The following is a 14,768-nucleotide window of genomic DNA, read 5'->3' as shown; positions in this document are numbered from 1 at the left end:
AGATGGGAGAGGAGCCGGCGGAGAAAGAGACAGAAGGGAAGCCAGAAGAGGGAGGCGCAGAACGGGGCGGCAGGGCCAGCTCCCGCAGGAGCCAGGAGCGTTCGAGGCAGAGCAGGGGGACAGGCCCACTGCAGGGCCAGCCGGCTCCTTAGCACATGGCTAACACGTGACATGTGACAAAGGCAAGGAGTCCCCCACCAAAGGCCTGATGCCTAATGAACTGAAGCCAGTACTGTGATGAAAGTTTGCTCAGAGTGGTTTTTCTGGGATCAAAACTGTAGGACACTCAAAATTCTATCACCTAGAATGTTCAGTCAAACAATCTATAAAAAACAAACTACGCAGATGGCCAGGGATTGTTTACCAGCATCTCAGGAATGACGTGGTCGGGGATGGAGGTGTCCCAGAAATCCTTGGGCACGAGTCGGTAGCAGTACCCTTTAGACACACGTCCGGCACGGCCTTCGGGGAGAAACAGTGGCATGTGGTGGCATCGTCACTTTCCCATAAGCATAAAGATACAGTTAAACATGGAGACAAGCCTCTGTTACCTTCTACCAAACCAGCTCAGTAAAAACTTGAGATAAGTCAGTGTCAGAAGTCATCTTAGACACACGAATTAAGTGCAGCTTCCTACTCAGCGTGGAGCCCCAGGCGTCTTGCCAAGGCAGTGGAAATCCAAACACTTTACCCGCCACGCGGCTCCTGCACGCCCACCGTGCGTGCTGGCCAAAGACAGGTCACAAAGCGAGAGGCATGCGGCTGGGGAGAGAGGCTGGGCCTCCCCGACGGGAGCGGGCCTGTATGCGTGGCTGTCACCGCTGACACCTCTGCAGAGGCGGCCTGCAAGGCAGGCCCCTGCTTCACATTCAACAGGTGAAGAGCTCAAAGCCAGGCCTGGCCCAAGAGACCACCCTACCGTCAGCTCTCATCTTGTGACAGGATCGTGGCTGAAACAGAAACTCCTTTATTCCAAAACAGCAACATTTCCTGAGAGCAGGGCGGGGCGGGCGGGCGGGGATCCTTCATAAATACTCAGCTTTAAAAAACAAGGCAGGAGCTCAGCAGTTAGCAAACCTGATGAGCATCCATGAGGATGCGGGTTTGGTCCCTGGCCCCGTTCAGTGGGTCAAGGATCTGGCATTGCCATGAGCTGTGGTGGAGGTCACAGATGCAACTCGGACCCCGTGTTGCTATGGCTGTGGTGTAGGCCAGGAGCTGCAGCTCTGATTCTACCCCTAGCCTGGAAACCTCCATATGCCGAAAGTGCGGCCCTAAAGAGACAAAAAGACAAAAAGAAAAAAAAAGAAACTGGGGCAGCACAGGGCCACGCTTTCATGCCACACCTCTGCAGTCTGGACGCTGCCCTTCCACCCCCACCCCCACCCCCGCCCCAGGGCACTGCGTGGAGAGGCCAGACTTCCGCCCCCGCCCCCACCTCCCCGCACCGGATCTTCAAATGATGACTGTCTAAATAGAAAAGCCCAAGGGAAATGACAAAACCAAGATCAACTCCTAGAACTAATTAGTGCAATTAGCAAGTCACAGGACACAATATCGACAGAGAAAAATCAATCACATTTCCATACGCTAGAAACAAACAGGTGGAAACCAGAATTTAAAATGCAGCATCCGGAGTTCCCGTCGTGGCGCAGTGGTTGGCGAATCCGACTGGGAACCATGAGGTTGCGGGTTCGGTCCCTGCCCTTGCTCAGTGGGTTAAGGATCTGGCGTTGCCGTGAGCCGTGGTGTAGGTTGCAGACGCGGCTCGGATCCCGCGTTGCTGTGGCTCTGGCGTAGGCCGGTGGCTACAGCTCCGATTGGACCCCTAGCCTGGGAACCTCCATGTGCCGAGGGAGCGGCCCAAAGAAAAGGCAAAAAGACAAAAATAAAATAAAATAAAATGCAGCATCATCATGATTATTATAATCACTTCAAATCAAACTGAACACTTAGTTGTAAAGCCAACAAAACATGCACAGGCTCTGTATGCTCAAAATAACACAATGCTGATTAAAGCAATCAAAGATGACATGATACACGGAGACACGCTACCTTCAGGGGCTGAAAGACGCATCACATCAAATACATCAATTCTCCCCAACTGACCCACGAGTTTAACACAATTCCCTGCAAGTCACAGGAAGCTCTGTGTGTGTGGATGCGGACAAGCGGATGCCGAGGCGAAGCCGCGCGGCTGAACCGCTTCCGCAAGTAAAGCGGCAGGAGCCCATCTGCGCCCCTGTAAGCCTCACTCTACAGTGATGGAGACAGCGGGGTATCGGCAGAGACAAGGACACGCACGCGACAGAACAAGGAAGAAGCAGACACACAAGGCTACCCGGGCAAGTCTCACAAAGCTGCAGAAGCCTTTCCCCGGAGGAGGGCAAGGGCTTCAACAACCGGACGCCCACAGGCAAACCTCACCCCATCGACAAAATTCAATTCAAATGGATCACAGATGCGAATGCATATCTAGGAAACTTCTAGAAAAAAACACGGGAGACAAGTCTTTGCAACTTGGGGCCAGATGAAGAGTTCTTACCTATGACACCGAAAGCACAATCCATAAAATGAGAAACTGATAAATTAAACTCTACCCAAATTAAAATATTTTTCTCTATGAAATACTCTGTTAAGAGTATGAAAAAACGAGGAGTTCCTGTCGTGGCGAAGTGGAAACGAATCCAACCGGGAACCATGAGGTTGCGGGTTTGATCCTGGGCCTCACTCAGTGGGTTAAGGATCCGGCATTGCCCTGATCTGTGGTGTAGGTTGCAGATGCGGCTCAGATCTGGTGTTGCTGTGGCTGTGGCGTAGCCTGTGGCTGTAGCTCCTATTCAACCCCCAGCCTGGGAACTTCCATGTGCCGCAGGTGTAGCCCTAAAAAGCTTAAAAAAAAAAAAAAAAAATGAGTTCCCGTCGTGGCGCAGTGGTTAACGAATCCGACTAGGAACCATGAGGTTGCGGGTTCGGTCCCTGCCCTTGCTCAGTGGGTTGACGATCCGGCGTTGCCGTGAGCTGTGGTGTAGGTTGCAGACGCGGCTCGGATCCCGCGTTGCTGTGGCTCTGGCCTAGGCCAGCGGCTACAGCTCCGATTTGACCCCTAGCCTGGGAACCTCCATATGCCGCGGGAGCGGCCCCAGAAATAGCAACAAAGACAACAAAAGACAAAAAAAAAAGTCTGAAAAAAAACGACATACAGACTAGGGAGACCAAGGGAACCACTACCTGACAGAGGACTACCCTGCACCCACAAAGAACTCCCCCCTCAGCAGTGAACATACGGCGCGCCCACCAGAGACCGGGTGAGACGCAGGCAGACACCTCACTGAAGAGCTACAGAAAGGAAGGAAGCCCAAGAGGACACGTTTAACCCCATCAGCATCAGGGAAATGCAAATTAGAATTGCACCGAGACATTATCACACCCCTTTAAGAAGGGCGGAAATAAAACACAGTGGCACACCCAGTGCTGGCAAGGGTGTGGGGAAGATGGACCGCATATGTTGCAGGCAGAGCTGTCAAATGATACAGCCACCATGGAGACGGTCTGGAGCAGTTTCTGTGTGTGTGTGTGTGAATTTATTTTTGCCCACACCCACAGCATACAGAAGGTGCTGGGCCAGGGATCAAACTCAAACCACAACAGTGACAATGCCAGATCCTTAACCACTAAGCAACCAGGGAACTCCTAGGGCAGCTTCTTATAAAATATACTTGTCATGCCCCTAGTAACTGCACTCTTGGGCTTTCATCCCAGAGAAAGGAACATGTACGTCCACACAAAACCTTGTACATCAATATTTACCGTGGCTTTATTTGTAATTGCCAAGAACTCGAAACAACTCAATTGTCCTTCAGAAAGTGAATGGTACTGTTGACCTTAGAAGTAATTTTACTGACAAAAATAGGTTTCTTCGGAAATAGCAGAGAACTGCAACTTAGGACAAGTAAGCGATGGCCAAAACCACAGGTAAGTCCCAACTACAAAGAGGAACATTACTCTGTAGAGAAAAAGGAGGAGGCTGTGAGGAGTTGTTCTGAACCCAACTCCACTGGAGAAAAGTGAGAGCTCTCAGGGTGGAGCCAGTTTCTCATCTGGGTTCCTGGGCAGGGATTTCTTTTCTCTCTCTCTCTCTGGTTTGTGTGGATTTTTTTTGTTTTTGGGGTTTTTTTTTTTTTTGTCTTTTTAGGGCCACACCCACAGCACATGAAAGTTCCCAGGCTAGGAGAATCAGAGCTGCAGCTGCCGGCCTACACCACAGCCACAGCAATGCCAGCGCCAAGCCACATCTGTGACCTACACCACAGCCCACGGCAACGCCAGATCCTTAACCCACTGGGCAACGCCAGGGATCAAACCCATGTCCTCACAGATACTAGTCGGTTTCGTTACCACTGAGCCACGACGGGAACTCCAGAGGATTTCTTGTGGGGATCCCGTGTACATCTTTTCCTGTTGGGTCCTGTAACTGACGCTTCTTCCTGTTGTGGGTTCTCTGGGGGCGTCCGCAGTTGACAGCACTTCCCGTGACGGACCCTGAGCAGTGCGGCAGGCAGGGCCACCCAGAGCGCCTCTCTGGCCCCCCCCACTCCCTTTATGTCAAAGCAGAGTGGAGTATGACTCAGCAATAAAAAGGAACGAACTGCTGATGCACGCAGCAACGTGGATGGGATCTTAAGGACACCACAGCCACTGAATGAAATCCCAAGTGCAGATTGCACCACCTAACCCCCCGGAAACGACGCAGCTCAGGCAGGTTCTTCCAGGCAGCTGGCATCTGACCATGGCGGCCACACACGGGAACAGCTGGGGAGAAGCCCGAGTAGTGGACCCTGGGAGGGGACTGGGGCGCGGGGTCCAGCGCCGCCCCGACCTCAGCACCCGGGCTGATGCTGCCCCACGTGGAGGCGGCACTGCTAACACGCAACGCTGAGGCTGGGGCTCCAGGGAGCCTGTGTACCATTTTCGCAACTTCCTGTATGAGAAAGAAGTCTATCACATTTTCAACACACGAAAGGACAAAGGATAACATTTCTAAAATTTCGGACTGACCCAAAGATAATCACCTTACACACATTTTTATCTACGTACTTCTAATCCTAGTTTTAGATTCTGGGGTTGGGAGGAGGCTGAGATGATTAGCTTGTCGTCGTCTTCACTTAGCCTCGTGACCGCACAGAACGTAAGGTCGCCCGCGCCTCCTGCATCACCCTCTCAGTCCCGGCAAGCCAGTCCGAGAGGCAGGTGGCACCACGGCGGAGGCGGAGGCCAGACTCTGGCCGGCTCAGCCCGGCCCGCGTGCGCTGCGCAGGAGCTGCCTCTGGGTCTCGGCTGTGGTGCCAAGCGCGCGGCGCGTGGGTGTTAACGGTGTGCCCCTTGGAGAGCTGGGTGAGCATTAAACACACACACAAAACACAGCGTCGTGCACAGCGTGCAGCGAGCACTCAGTAACTGGCACCTCCACTTTTTTTTTGTCTTTTTATCTTTTTTTTGTTGTTGTAGTTGTTGTTGTTGTTGTTGTTGCTGTTGCTATTTCTTGGGCCGCTCCCGTGGCATATGGAGGGTCCCACGCTAGGGGTCGAATCAGAGCTGTAGCCGCCGGCCTAGGCCAGAGCCACAGCAACGCGGGATCCGAGCCGCATCTGCAACCTACACCACAGCTCACGGCAACGCCGGATCGTCAACCCACTGAGCAAGGGCAGGGACCGAACCTGCAACCTCATGGTTCCTAGTCGGATTCGTTAACCACTGCGCCACGACGGGAACTCCTCCACTCTTTTTTGATACGGAGCTCAAGGGCCCAACAGGGACGCCTGGACCCGCCCTTCCCAAGGGGTTCGCTCATCAAGCACAAGCTGCGCCTTGTCCACAGGAGACCGCCGTGCGCGGCCCGACCCCAGGCGACTGCAGGGTGATGGCACACCCACTGTGGGCAAAGCCCAGCCCCCTGCCTCCTGCCCTCGCAGTGATGCAGCACGTGCACGTGGCGGCAAGTGCTGAGGCCTCTGTGCAGCCAGCTCAGGAGCAATAACCCAGAGCGATCGAAGCTTGGAGGGAGGTCAGAGGAAGCCTTTGGCGTGGCCCAGGGGCCCCGTGTCAACCCCATCCAGCGAGGTGACAGGATGTTCCTCCACTGCGTGCGAGGCTCTCACTCAAGTCACAAGGAGGATCGAGGATTTAAACAGAGTCTGGCAGTGTGAGATGCTGCCTGAAACGCACGCCTGTGAGCTGCAGGCCGGCAGCTGCAGCTGCAGCTCTGATTCGACCCCTAGGCTGGAAACAGCCATATGCCGCAGGTATGGTCCTAAAAAGACAAGAAAAACCCCAAAAAACAAAAACATAAAACTGGTTTCAATAAAGGAAAAATCCCAGTAGGACAAAACACACAAAAAGGAAAAATTTTAAAACACATTGGAGGAGTTCCCTGGTGGCTAAGCAGGTTAAGGACTCAGCATTGCCACCACCGTGGTGCGGGTTGGATTCCTGGCCTGGGAACTTCCACATGCTGCAGGCACCCGAAGGCACCACCGTCCCCTGATAGCGTGCTGGAACACGAAGGCCTTACCTTTCCTCTGGTTACAACTGGTTTTAGAGGCCCAGCTCAGCCGCAGACTCTGATAATTCGTATCTTCATCACAAACCAGAGTTCTAGTCAAACAAAAATCTATAACTGTCATTTAAAAAAAGGAAGGTAAACAACACGTTAACAGAAACAGCCGCGTGACAATCGCCCTGCACGCGCCCGGTAGAGGCGGCGGACACGCGGACACCTCTGGCACCGGAACCGCCCAGGGCTGGCCTTCCTCCCGCCTTCCTCTGAGGACTGGGTGTCTGGGCGTCAGGACCCCGTGTCCTAACAAGGGCTCTGTGAGCGCAGCGCCAGACGCCCCCAGCTCCTGCCCGCACGGCCCCCTGCCGTCTGCGGGAGGGCAGCCCTGTGGGGGGCGGGCACTGTCCTCTGCTGGCTCCTCGGGGCCACTTCCTCCTCCCAGGCCTGCTCCCTGGGGCACCACCAAGACCACCCTCCTCGCCCCAGTGCCAGCACCTGCCCCCCGCCCAGTGCGGCCCTTACTGGCTCTTGGAGGAGCAGCCTCTCAGCCTCAGCTTCCAGCCTCCTTCCCCGGAAGGAACCAGAACCCTTCCCTCTTGCTGTCCTGTCACCCTCCCCAGCGGCCCTTAACCCCGCAGGCGGCCCTACGACCTGTTATTTTAGGACCGGCCAAAGGTCCCCCCAGCCCAGCCGAGAACCACCCTCTACCACCCGGTGCAGCTCAAGGCACAGCCCAACAGGCCGCGCCTGCCTGCGCCCTTTAAAGCCCCGGTCACCCGCCCCAGCGGCCTGGTCACCTACCCTCGTCCCACTCCAGCCCTCTCTGTCCTCAGCTTCTTGGACGCCCCGCCGCTGGAGGCCGTCGGGCTCCTCGCACAGGCCTCCTGCCGCCCACACCCTGCCTCTTCCCAGAGCCGTGGGTGCCAAGCCGAGGCCGAGCCTCTGTCCCCTTCACGAGGACAAGGCCTGTGGCCCTGCAGCTGCTGCCCCGCCTCTCCACCCCTTCCCCGGCTCCAAGGTCTCGAGGCCCCTGCCCTCCCCAACCAGGTCCGGCAGGCCCTGCTCTCCCGTCACTATGATGCCCAAGGCCACGCATGGCCTTGCCCGCAAGGCGTGGCCGGCTCCCTCCTCCCCAGACGGCCTCCCCGTCCAGCCCCAGGACCTCACTGGCTGCCCCCGCTGCCCCCCTCCACCCCCGTCTTGTGGCCGGGGCCTGGAGGTCACCCTCGAGCAGCTGCCCACGGGCTCCGCCCAGAGCTGGCCCCTCCCCGTCCTCAGACGGCCACTCTCCTGCCAAGGCCCCCGGCCCGCCCTCTCTTCCCTGAGGGACTCTGGCGCGTCCCTCCACGGCTCCGACCGCCAGGCCTCGCGCCATCTCCCTCAGAGGCCGCCCCGCCTGAGACCCGGGGTCCGTGGACCTCCTCCCTCCTCGTTCTCTTCCTCCGTCGTTTCTCTCAACGTACTTCCCACCCGCCTCCGTCCGCCTCGCCCACCTCCAACTCCTGGCGCGGGGACGAGCGCCGTCGCCGTCATCGGGCCCATCTCGAGGGGCCTCCCTCCCGAGCTGGGACCTCGGCCGCTGCCTCCAGTGCGCCTGCTCCCTGGAGCCCCTCCCCGCTCGGGGCGCCACGGAGGCGGCGGGCTAGGGCGTGAGGCCGCGCCGCATCTCACCGTATCTGACGTCGGGAACCGTGACCGAGCTCTCCGCGATGTTGGTGGACAGGATGACCTGCGGCAGCAAGAGGCAGAGGCTGCCGTGCTTACCGTGCGCAGGAAACGCGGCAAACTAAACACTCACGTTCAAAACTGACTTCAAGGGCGTTCCTTCACGGCTCAGCAGTCACGAACCCAGCCAGCAGGCATGGGGACACGGGTTCGAGCCCCGGCCTCCCTCCGGGGGTCGGGGATCCTGCGTTGCCGGGAGCTGTGGAGTAGGTCGGATTCGCGGTTCCGACGTGGCGCGGCTGTGGCCGTGACCCAGGCCGGCGGCTGCAGCTCTGACGGAACCCCTAGCCTGGGAACTTCTATATGCCACACAAGTGGCCCTAAAAAGACAAAAATAAAATTATTTCAGGGCAAAAGCACTGGACTTTTTTTTTTTTTTTTGTCTTTTTAGGGTCACACCTACAGCTTACGGAAATTCCCAGGAGTCAAATGAGAGCTGCAGCTGCCAGTCTAGGCCGCAGCCACAGCCACACCAATCCGAGCCTCTGTGACCTACACCACCGCTCATAGCAACGCAGGATCTCCGACCCGCTGAGCGAGTCCAGGGGCTGAACCCGCGTCCTCATGGATACTAGTTGGATGTGTTTCCACTGCACCACAACGGGAACTCCCAAGGACTCCTATTTTAAAATTAGCCATCTTCCTATTTGATACAGAAGTCACAACCGATCAAGGGTCCTGGGGCAGGAGACGGGGCAGAGGGGCTACATGGTGTGGGCTCAACAGCAAAGGCGCTCGAAGTCCCAGCTCTACCCTACCCTGGTGGGTCCTGGGCCGGTTACCTCCTTCGTCTCCTCTATAGGAACACCGACCCGAGCAGGGCTGCTGTGAAGACTGTTTGAGTTAATAAGTATAAAATGCTTAGAACTGCCCCGGCAGGAACCAAATGGTCAATAAATGCCAGCTCTTACGGGTAGTTCTGCTGTCTATCTACTGGACGCCTACTTCGTGTCAGGCCCCGCAGCACCGCTACACTTTAAGTGCAGACATGTGCTATTATAATTAACCTTCCTAACAGCTCTGTAAGGAAGTTATTATATTTTTCTTTTTACGGAAGTTCCCAGGCGAGGGGTAGAACTGGAGCTGCAGCTGAGGCCTACGCCATAGCTCATGGCAACACCGGATCCTTAACCCACTGAGTGAGGCCAGGGATTGAACCCACGTCTTCACAGACGCTATGTCGGGTTCTTAACCCGCTGAGCCACGATGGGACCTCCAGACATTATCATCGACTCAACTTGCAAATAGTAAAATTAAGTCTCAGAGAAGCGATGTGCTCAGTCACACAACTCCTGGGGACAGCGACCCACGCCACCTGCCCAATCCCAGGCACCTGCTCTTAAGCCTCCACCTCGGGGTAAAGTTAACAACCTCTCCCTGCTGAGATCATTCCCTGGGGTCCAGCCAGAGCCCTAACGGACAGGAGGCCAGACCCATGCAACACAGCAGGAGCTTAAAAGCGGCAGGCAAGGAAGAGGGCAAGCCCGCTCTCTCTGACCTCAGCCCCAGAGCTGCAGGGCCAAGGCTGCCCCGGAGCTGCAGGACGCGCTCACTGAAACCCAGCAGGCTGGGCTGCACGCTCGGGGTCCCCCATGGCCTCCAAAAGGGCTGTGGTAATAAAACAACCCCATTATCACATGTAACCTTAGATGAAAGAAAAATCCTTTTTTTCCCCAGCCAGCCTGTGGCCTGCAGACGTTCCCAAGCCAGGGATGAAACCTGCTCCAAGGCAGCGGCAACACTGGATCCTTAACCTGCCGCGTGACAGGAGACTTCCTAAAAAAACACCCTTAAGCCAAGACTGAGAGTGTGGATTCTAACCAACAGCTCCGAGCAGAGCCCGGGACGAGAGGCCAGCTGAGGGACTGCTGGAGAGTAAAAGGCCCTGGAACCCCCTGGAAACCATGCGCAGAAGCCGAGGACACGGAGCTAAAGACGGGCTCGCATGAGCTGCCTGGCTCTCTGGGCAAGGATCTGCCGGGGGCTAAGCACCAGCCACAGCCGGCGCGGCGCAAAGAGCCGGGGCGTCAGCGCTTCCCCAGCAGAGTCCCCGGGTGCTCACCATCAGCCCTGCCCCTACCTTTCTGTACCCAGGCACTGGGCTCAAAAACACGTTATTCTGCTCTTCCAAAGTCACACTGGAGTGCAGCGGATACACCTGTAACCTAGGAAAGAAGGCAATAAAATAATTACCTGTAACACACACCAATGAGTAACTGCTCAATGAGGTAAGCGAACCGGCCTCAGGCAGAACAAATACACTGCTTGGCCAGTGACGCCGCCACTGTGTCAACGTAAACACACCTTTTGTGAACCATGTTTGTGAGAAGCTCATGCATGCAGTTTATCTCACCCAGACCTAGGGAAGAACAAGCAAAGGGAAAGAAAAGATTTATATTTATTGCTAAAAAAAACCACCTTTAAATTCAGATGACGTCTTTTTCAAAGACTGCCCTACCAATTCATTCTCATTTGATTTTTCCCATCTTCTTAACCTAAACATCAGAATTACAAGTGAAAATACACAACAAAAGAGCAAAACCGCTCTTCCAAAGCGCTCCTTCCCCACGGTGACCACCCACGAGCTCCGGCCGTAGAAGTCATTTCACGTGTCTCCTTTCCCCACTGGTTTTCCAAATCTCCAACACTGATCACGCAAAATATTACAACCAGAAATTAGTATTTTAAAAGTCTTGGTACAGAGATACGCTACACTTTTTTCACTAGGTTCAAAAAAATGTACAGATACATACAGCTTGCATGGGGCCTTGCCACATGCTGAATTAGCAATATTTGAACCTATATGGGTTAAACTGTGTCCCCCAAAAGATGTGGAAGTCCTACTCGCAGTCCTAACCTCAAAGTGACTTTATTTGCAAATAAAGCATCACTGTAGACATAATTAGTTAAGAGGAGGCCCCACTGGAATAGAACAGGCTTTTATGCCACTGGGGCTGTGTCCTTTTAAGAAGGGTACACACACACACAGGGCCAACACCACATAACAATGGAGGCAGAGACAGAAGTGACGCAGCCACAAGCCACGAATGCTAAGACCACCAGTCACCAAGAGAAGCTGGAAGAGGCGAGAATTCTCTCCAGGGCCTCAGAGGGAGCAGAGCCCTGCTGACACCCTGACTGACACCCTGACTTTGAACCTTCAGCCTCCAAAACCGTGAGAAAATAAATTTCTCTTGTTCTAAGCCTTCCAGTTGCACAGGACTTTGTTAGAGAGCCCTAAAAAACTAATACAGAACCATTCCCATAGGATCAATTAATGAAATAAACATACCATCAAACTTGAACTCACATAGGCACGTAACAGAAGGACCACAAACTGAACTATAAAATATCATTTACAGATATTTTATCAAGTAACGTTTGGAAACTAGAAAGCATTTATCTCACATCACGTAGTCTTAAGACAGCATTGCTGTGCTCTACTCGGGTCACTTTTCCTTGAGATGATATTATGCGCACAGCAGTCTTTGAAAAATATTTATTGGGACAAATGCAACTCCACCCCACTGGCAGCTAATGGCTGTTTTCCGGATACAAAACTAATCTTAACAAATACAAAACTAACCCTGTCACCCTAAGCACAACATGATCAAAGTTTCAAACTCAGCAGTTCCTGTCGTGGCGCAGTGGTTAACAAATCCGACTGGGAACCGTAAGGCTGCGGGTTCGATCCCTTGCCTTGCTCAGTGGGTTAAGGATCCAGCATTGCCATGAGCTGTGGTGTAGGTCGCAGACGCAGCTCGGATCCCACGTTGCTGTGGCTCTGGTGTAGGCCAGAGACTACAGCTCTGTATTGGACCCTATGCTGAGGGTGCGGCCCTAAAAACACACACACACACACACACACACACACACACACTTTCAAACTCATACCCTGTATTTCTAAGTAAAGTAAGTTACTTTCATTTATGCTCTCTGTCCTCCACTGGAGTTAGCACAAATCCTTGTATGCTCTATATATTATCTTCCAGTAACAAAAAATAAACGAATTATCATCGTAAGGTTTTATCAAGCTATACCACTTGATTAAAAAATCAAAATTACAGCTCCCATTGTGACTAAGCAGGTTAAGAACTCAACGTAATGTCTGTAAGGACGTGGGTTTGATCCCCGGCCTCACGCAGTGGGTTAAGGATCCTGCGTTGCCATGAGCTGTGGTGTAGGTCACAGATGAGGCTCAGATCCTGTGCTGCAGTGGCTGTGGTGTAGAACGGCAGCTGCAGCTCCAATGTGACCCCTAGCCTGGGAACTTCCATATGCCGTTGGTGCGGCCCTAAAAAGAAAAAGAATTTTTTTAAAATAAGTAATAAATAAAAATAATTTCTTAAAAATCAAAATATCAAAATCATCATCTAGAAAAGGTATTAATCCTATGGGGCAGCAGGTTCAGGAACCAACCCTGTCACTGTAGCAGCTCAGGTCACTGCTGTGGCCTGGATTTGATCCCTAGCCTGGGAACTTCCACCTGCCGCAGGTAGGGCCAAAAGGAAAGTATAATTTAACCTAAGTTTTAACACAAACTAACCTTCTTCAAGTATTTTAAAAGATTATTTTATCAAATACTGAAGAAGAAAGAATTTAAGGACTACTTTGATGATTCTCATCGTATTAAAATATTATCATCAAATAAGCTTTAAGGACAGACTGATGACAACTGCCTCACATTTATAACCACACGCATGAAATCGTAAGTTTAATACAGCCAATTTTTTTGAGTGGGGTCAGACTGACCTCACAAAGCTAAAGTCTTCATTACCAATGTTTTTAGCAACACGAAAGCTACGATAAGAAGTGGGGGAGTTCCCTGGTGGCTCAGCGGGTTAAGGACCTGGCGTTGTCACTGCATGCCCCCTAAAACTCTCTCCCAACCAGGACCACCAATCAGAGACCTGAGCCACAGCCAAGGGGGTCACCCTTGGGTCACTGTGTCTCATAAGTGGGGAAAAAAACCCAAACTGGAAACCGCATCTGCTGACGTTCTCGGGTCTAAGAAGAAAAAGGCCACAGTGCGGGCAGCGTTTGCACCGCACGTGCGAGACACGGCCGGTCCTCTGTCCAGAGCACGAACTCACCCGGCAGAAACACCAACACGCTGCTCCGCTCCCAGGCAGACGGGGCGCCTGACCACGTCTTGTTCCTGTTAAAATGTGAGGTGCAGAAACATCAGTCAAGCCTCAGGGCCACGGCTTTTCCAGAATCCAAGCACAACAGGCTGCTGACCTTGAGAGGCTCTTACACCTGGACCTCCCGGAATAATGTTCTTTCTTTTACGTAAGAAAAGAGGCTGCGGGACACGAGGCGAGGGCCCAGGATCAGGCAGGGGACACCAAGCCTCCTGACTCTGTTTTCGCCTATAAAAACTCACGCTCTGCAAGTCTTTGAGATGTAGGGAATGTAATCCAGAAATTAAAACATGAAACATTTGTAATAACTACTACCAACAGAAGTTACACTCGAAGGAATCCAAACCCATGTTAGAAAAAAGCACTTTCTCAGACCACGGTCCGCTCACCTCCCAGCTGCCGTCAACGCCCGATTTAGTCCCCGTCCCCATCCCCCCCCCCCCCCCCCCCGTGCACTGCGGACGGTGGCACCGAGACAGACAAGGTCCCTGCTCCGGGGAGCTTACACCTCAGCTGGACAGACAGGCCCGGGCCAGGAAATCGGCCCCTGCAGTCGGGCAATGGGCCCGGGACGGGCAGAGGGAGGGGCCGCGCAGTGCTGCCCTGCAGGGCCTAGCTACCCCCCGGCCACCCCTTCCTGTGCGGGTCCTGTCCCAGGCACAGCCTGGATTGTTGTTCCCTGGCTTTTGCAAGAAGAAAATAAAGATTAGAGGGAAGGGAATGAAACAAAGAAAAACAACCAAGGAAAATCAGTGAAACAAAAACCTGGTGCTTTGAAAAGATCAACAAATGAATAACCCAGCTAGTTTGACCAAAAGAAAGAGAGAGAGCCAAATTACTACAACCAGGAGCTCCTGTCGTGGCTCAGAGGTAACAAATCTAACCAGTATCCATGAGGACGTGGGTTCGATCCCTGGCCTTGCGCAGCAGGTTCAGGATCCGTGAGCTGTGGTGTAGGCCGCAGACATGGCTTGGACCCCGTGTTACTGTGGCTGTGGCTGGCAGTTGCAGCTCCAACTCAACCCCTAGCCCAGCTACTTCCATGTGCTGCAGGTGTGGCCCTAAAAAGCAAAAAAAAAAAAAAAAAAATTTACTATGACCAGAAATGGAAGCGAAGACATTACTACTGACTTTAAAGAAAGAGAAAGGAATATAAAGGAATGTGATGAAAAACGAATTCGTTTATATCCAACAGACATATTCCTAAACAGACACAAACTACTGAAACTGACAATCTGAATAGAGCTGTAACAAATGAACAGACTGAATTGGTAATGTTAAAACTACCCATAAAGAAAAGCCCAGACCTCAATGGGTCCACAGCTGAAATCCACAAAACATTC

The 14,768-nt window shown here is 53.3% G+C and overlaps 1 protein-coding gene across 1 annotated transcript in view; it reads right to left on the bottom strand.

Annotated features, from left to right (window-relative positions):
- The window catches only part of TDRD9 (tudor domain containing 9), a 63,161-nt gene that overhangs the window by 33,636 nt on the left and 14,757 nt on the right, over window positions 1-14,768 (bottom strand). Inside the window, exons 5-10 of the mRNA XM_047796650.1 lie at window positions 13,375-13,439; window positions 10,586-10,640; window positions 10,362-10,446; window positions 8,228-8,285; window positions 6,572-6,676; window positions 365-462 (exon numbers count right to left, since the gene is read on the bottom strand). Coding sequence (XP_047652606.1) covers window positions 365-462; window positions 6,572-6,676; window positions 8,228-8,285; window positions 10,362-10,446; window positions 10,586-10,640; window positions 13,375-13,439 — 466 coding nt within the window. The remainder of the gene's footprint in view (window positions 1-364; window positions 463-6,571; window positions 6,677-8,227; window positions 8,286-10,361; window positions 10,447-10,585; window positions 10,641-13,374; window positions 13,440-14,768) is intronic.

The sequence above is a fragment of the Phacochoerus africanus genome, chromosome 9, assembly GCF_016906955.1.
Source record: "Phacochoerus africanus isolate WHEZ1 chromosome 9, ROS_Pafr_v1, whole genome shotgun sequence".
Taxonomy (NCBI): domain Eukaryota; kingdom Metazoa; phylum Chordata; class Mammalia; order Artiodactyla; family Suidae; genus Phacochoerus; species Phacochoerus africanus.
The sequence above is the reverse complement of the archived record's forward strand: the minus strand, read 5'-3'. Positions and strand labels throughout refer to the sequence as shown.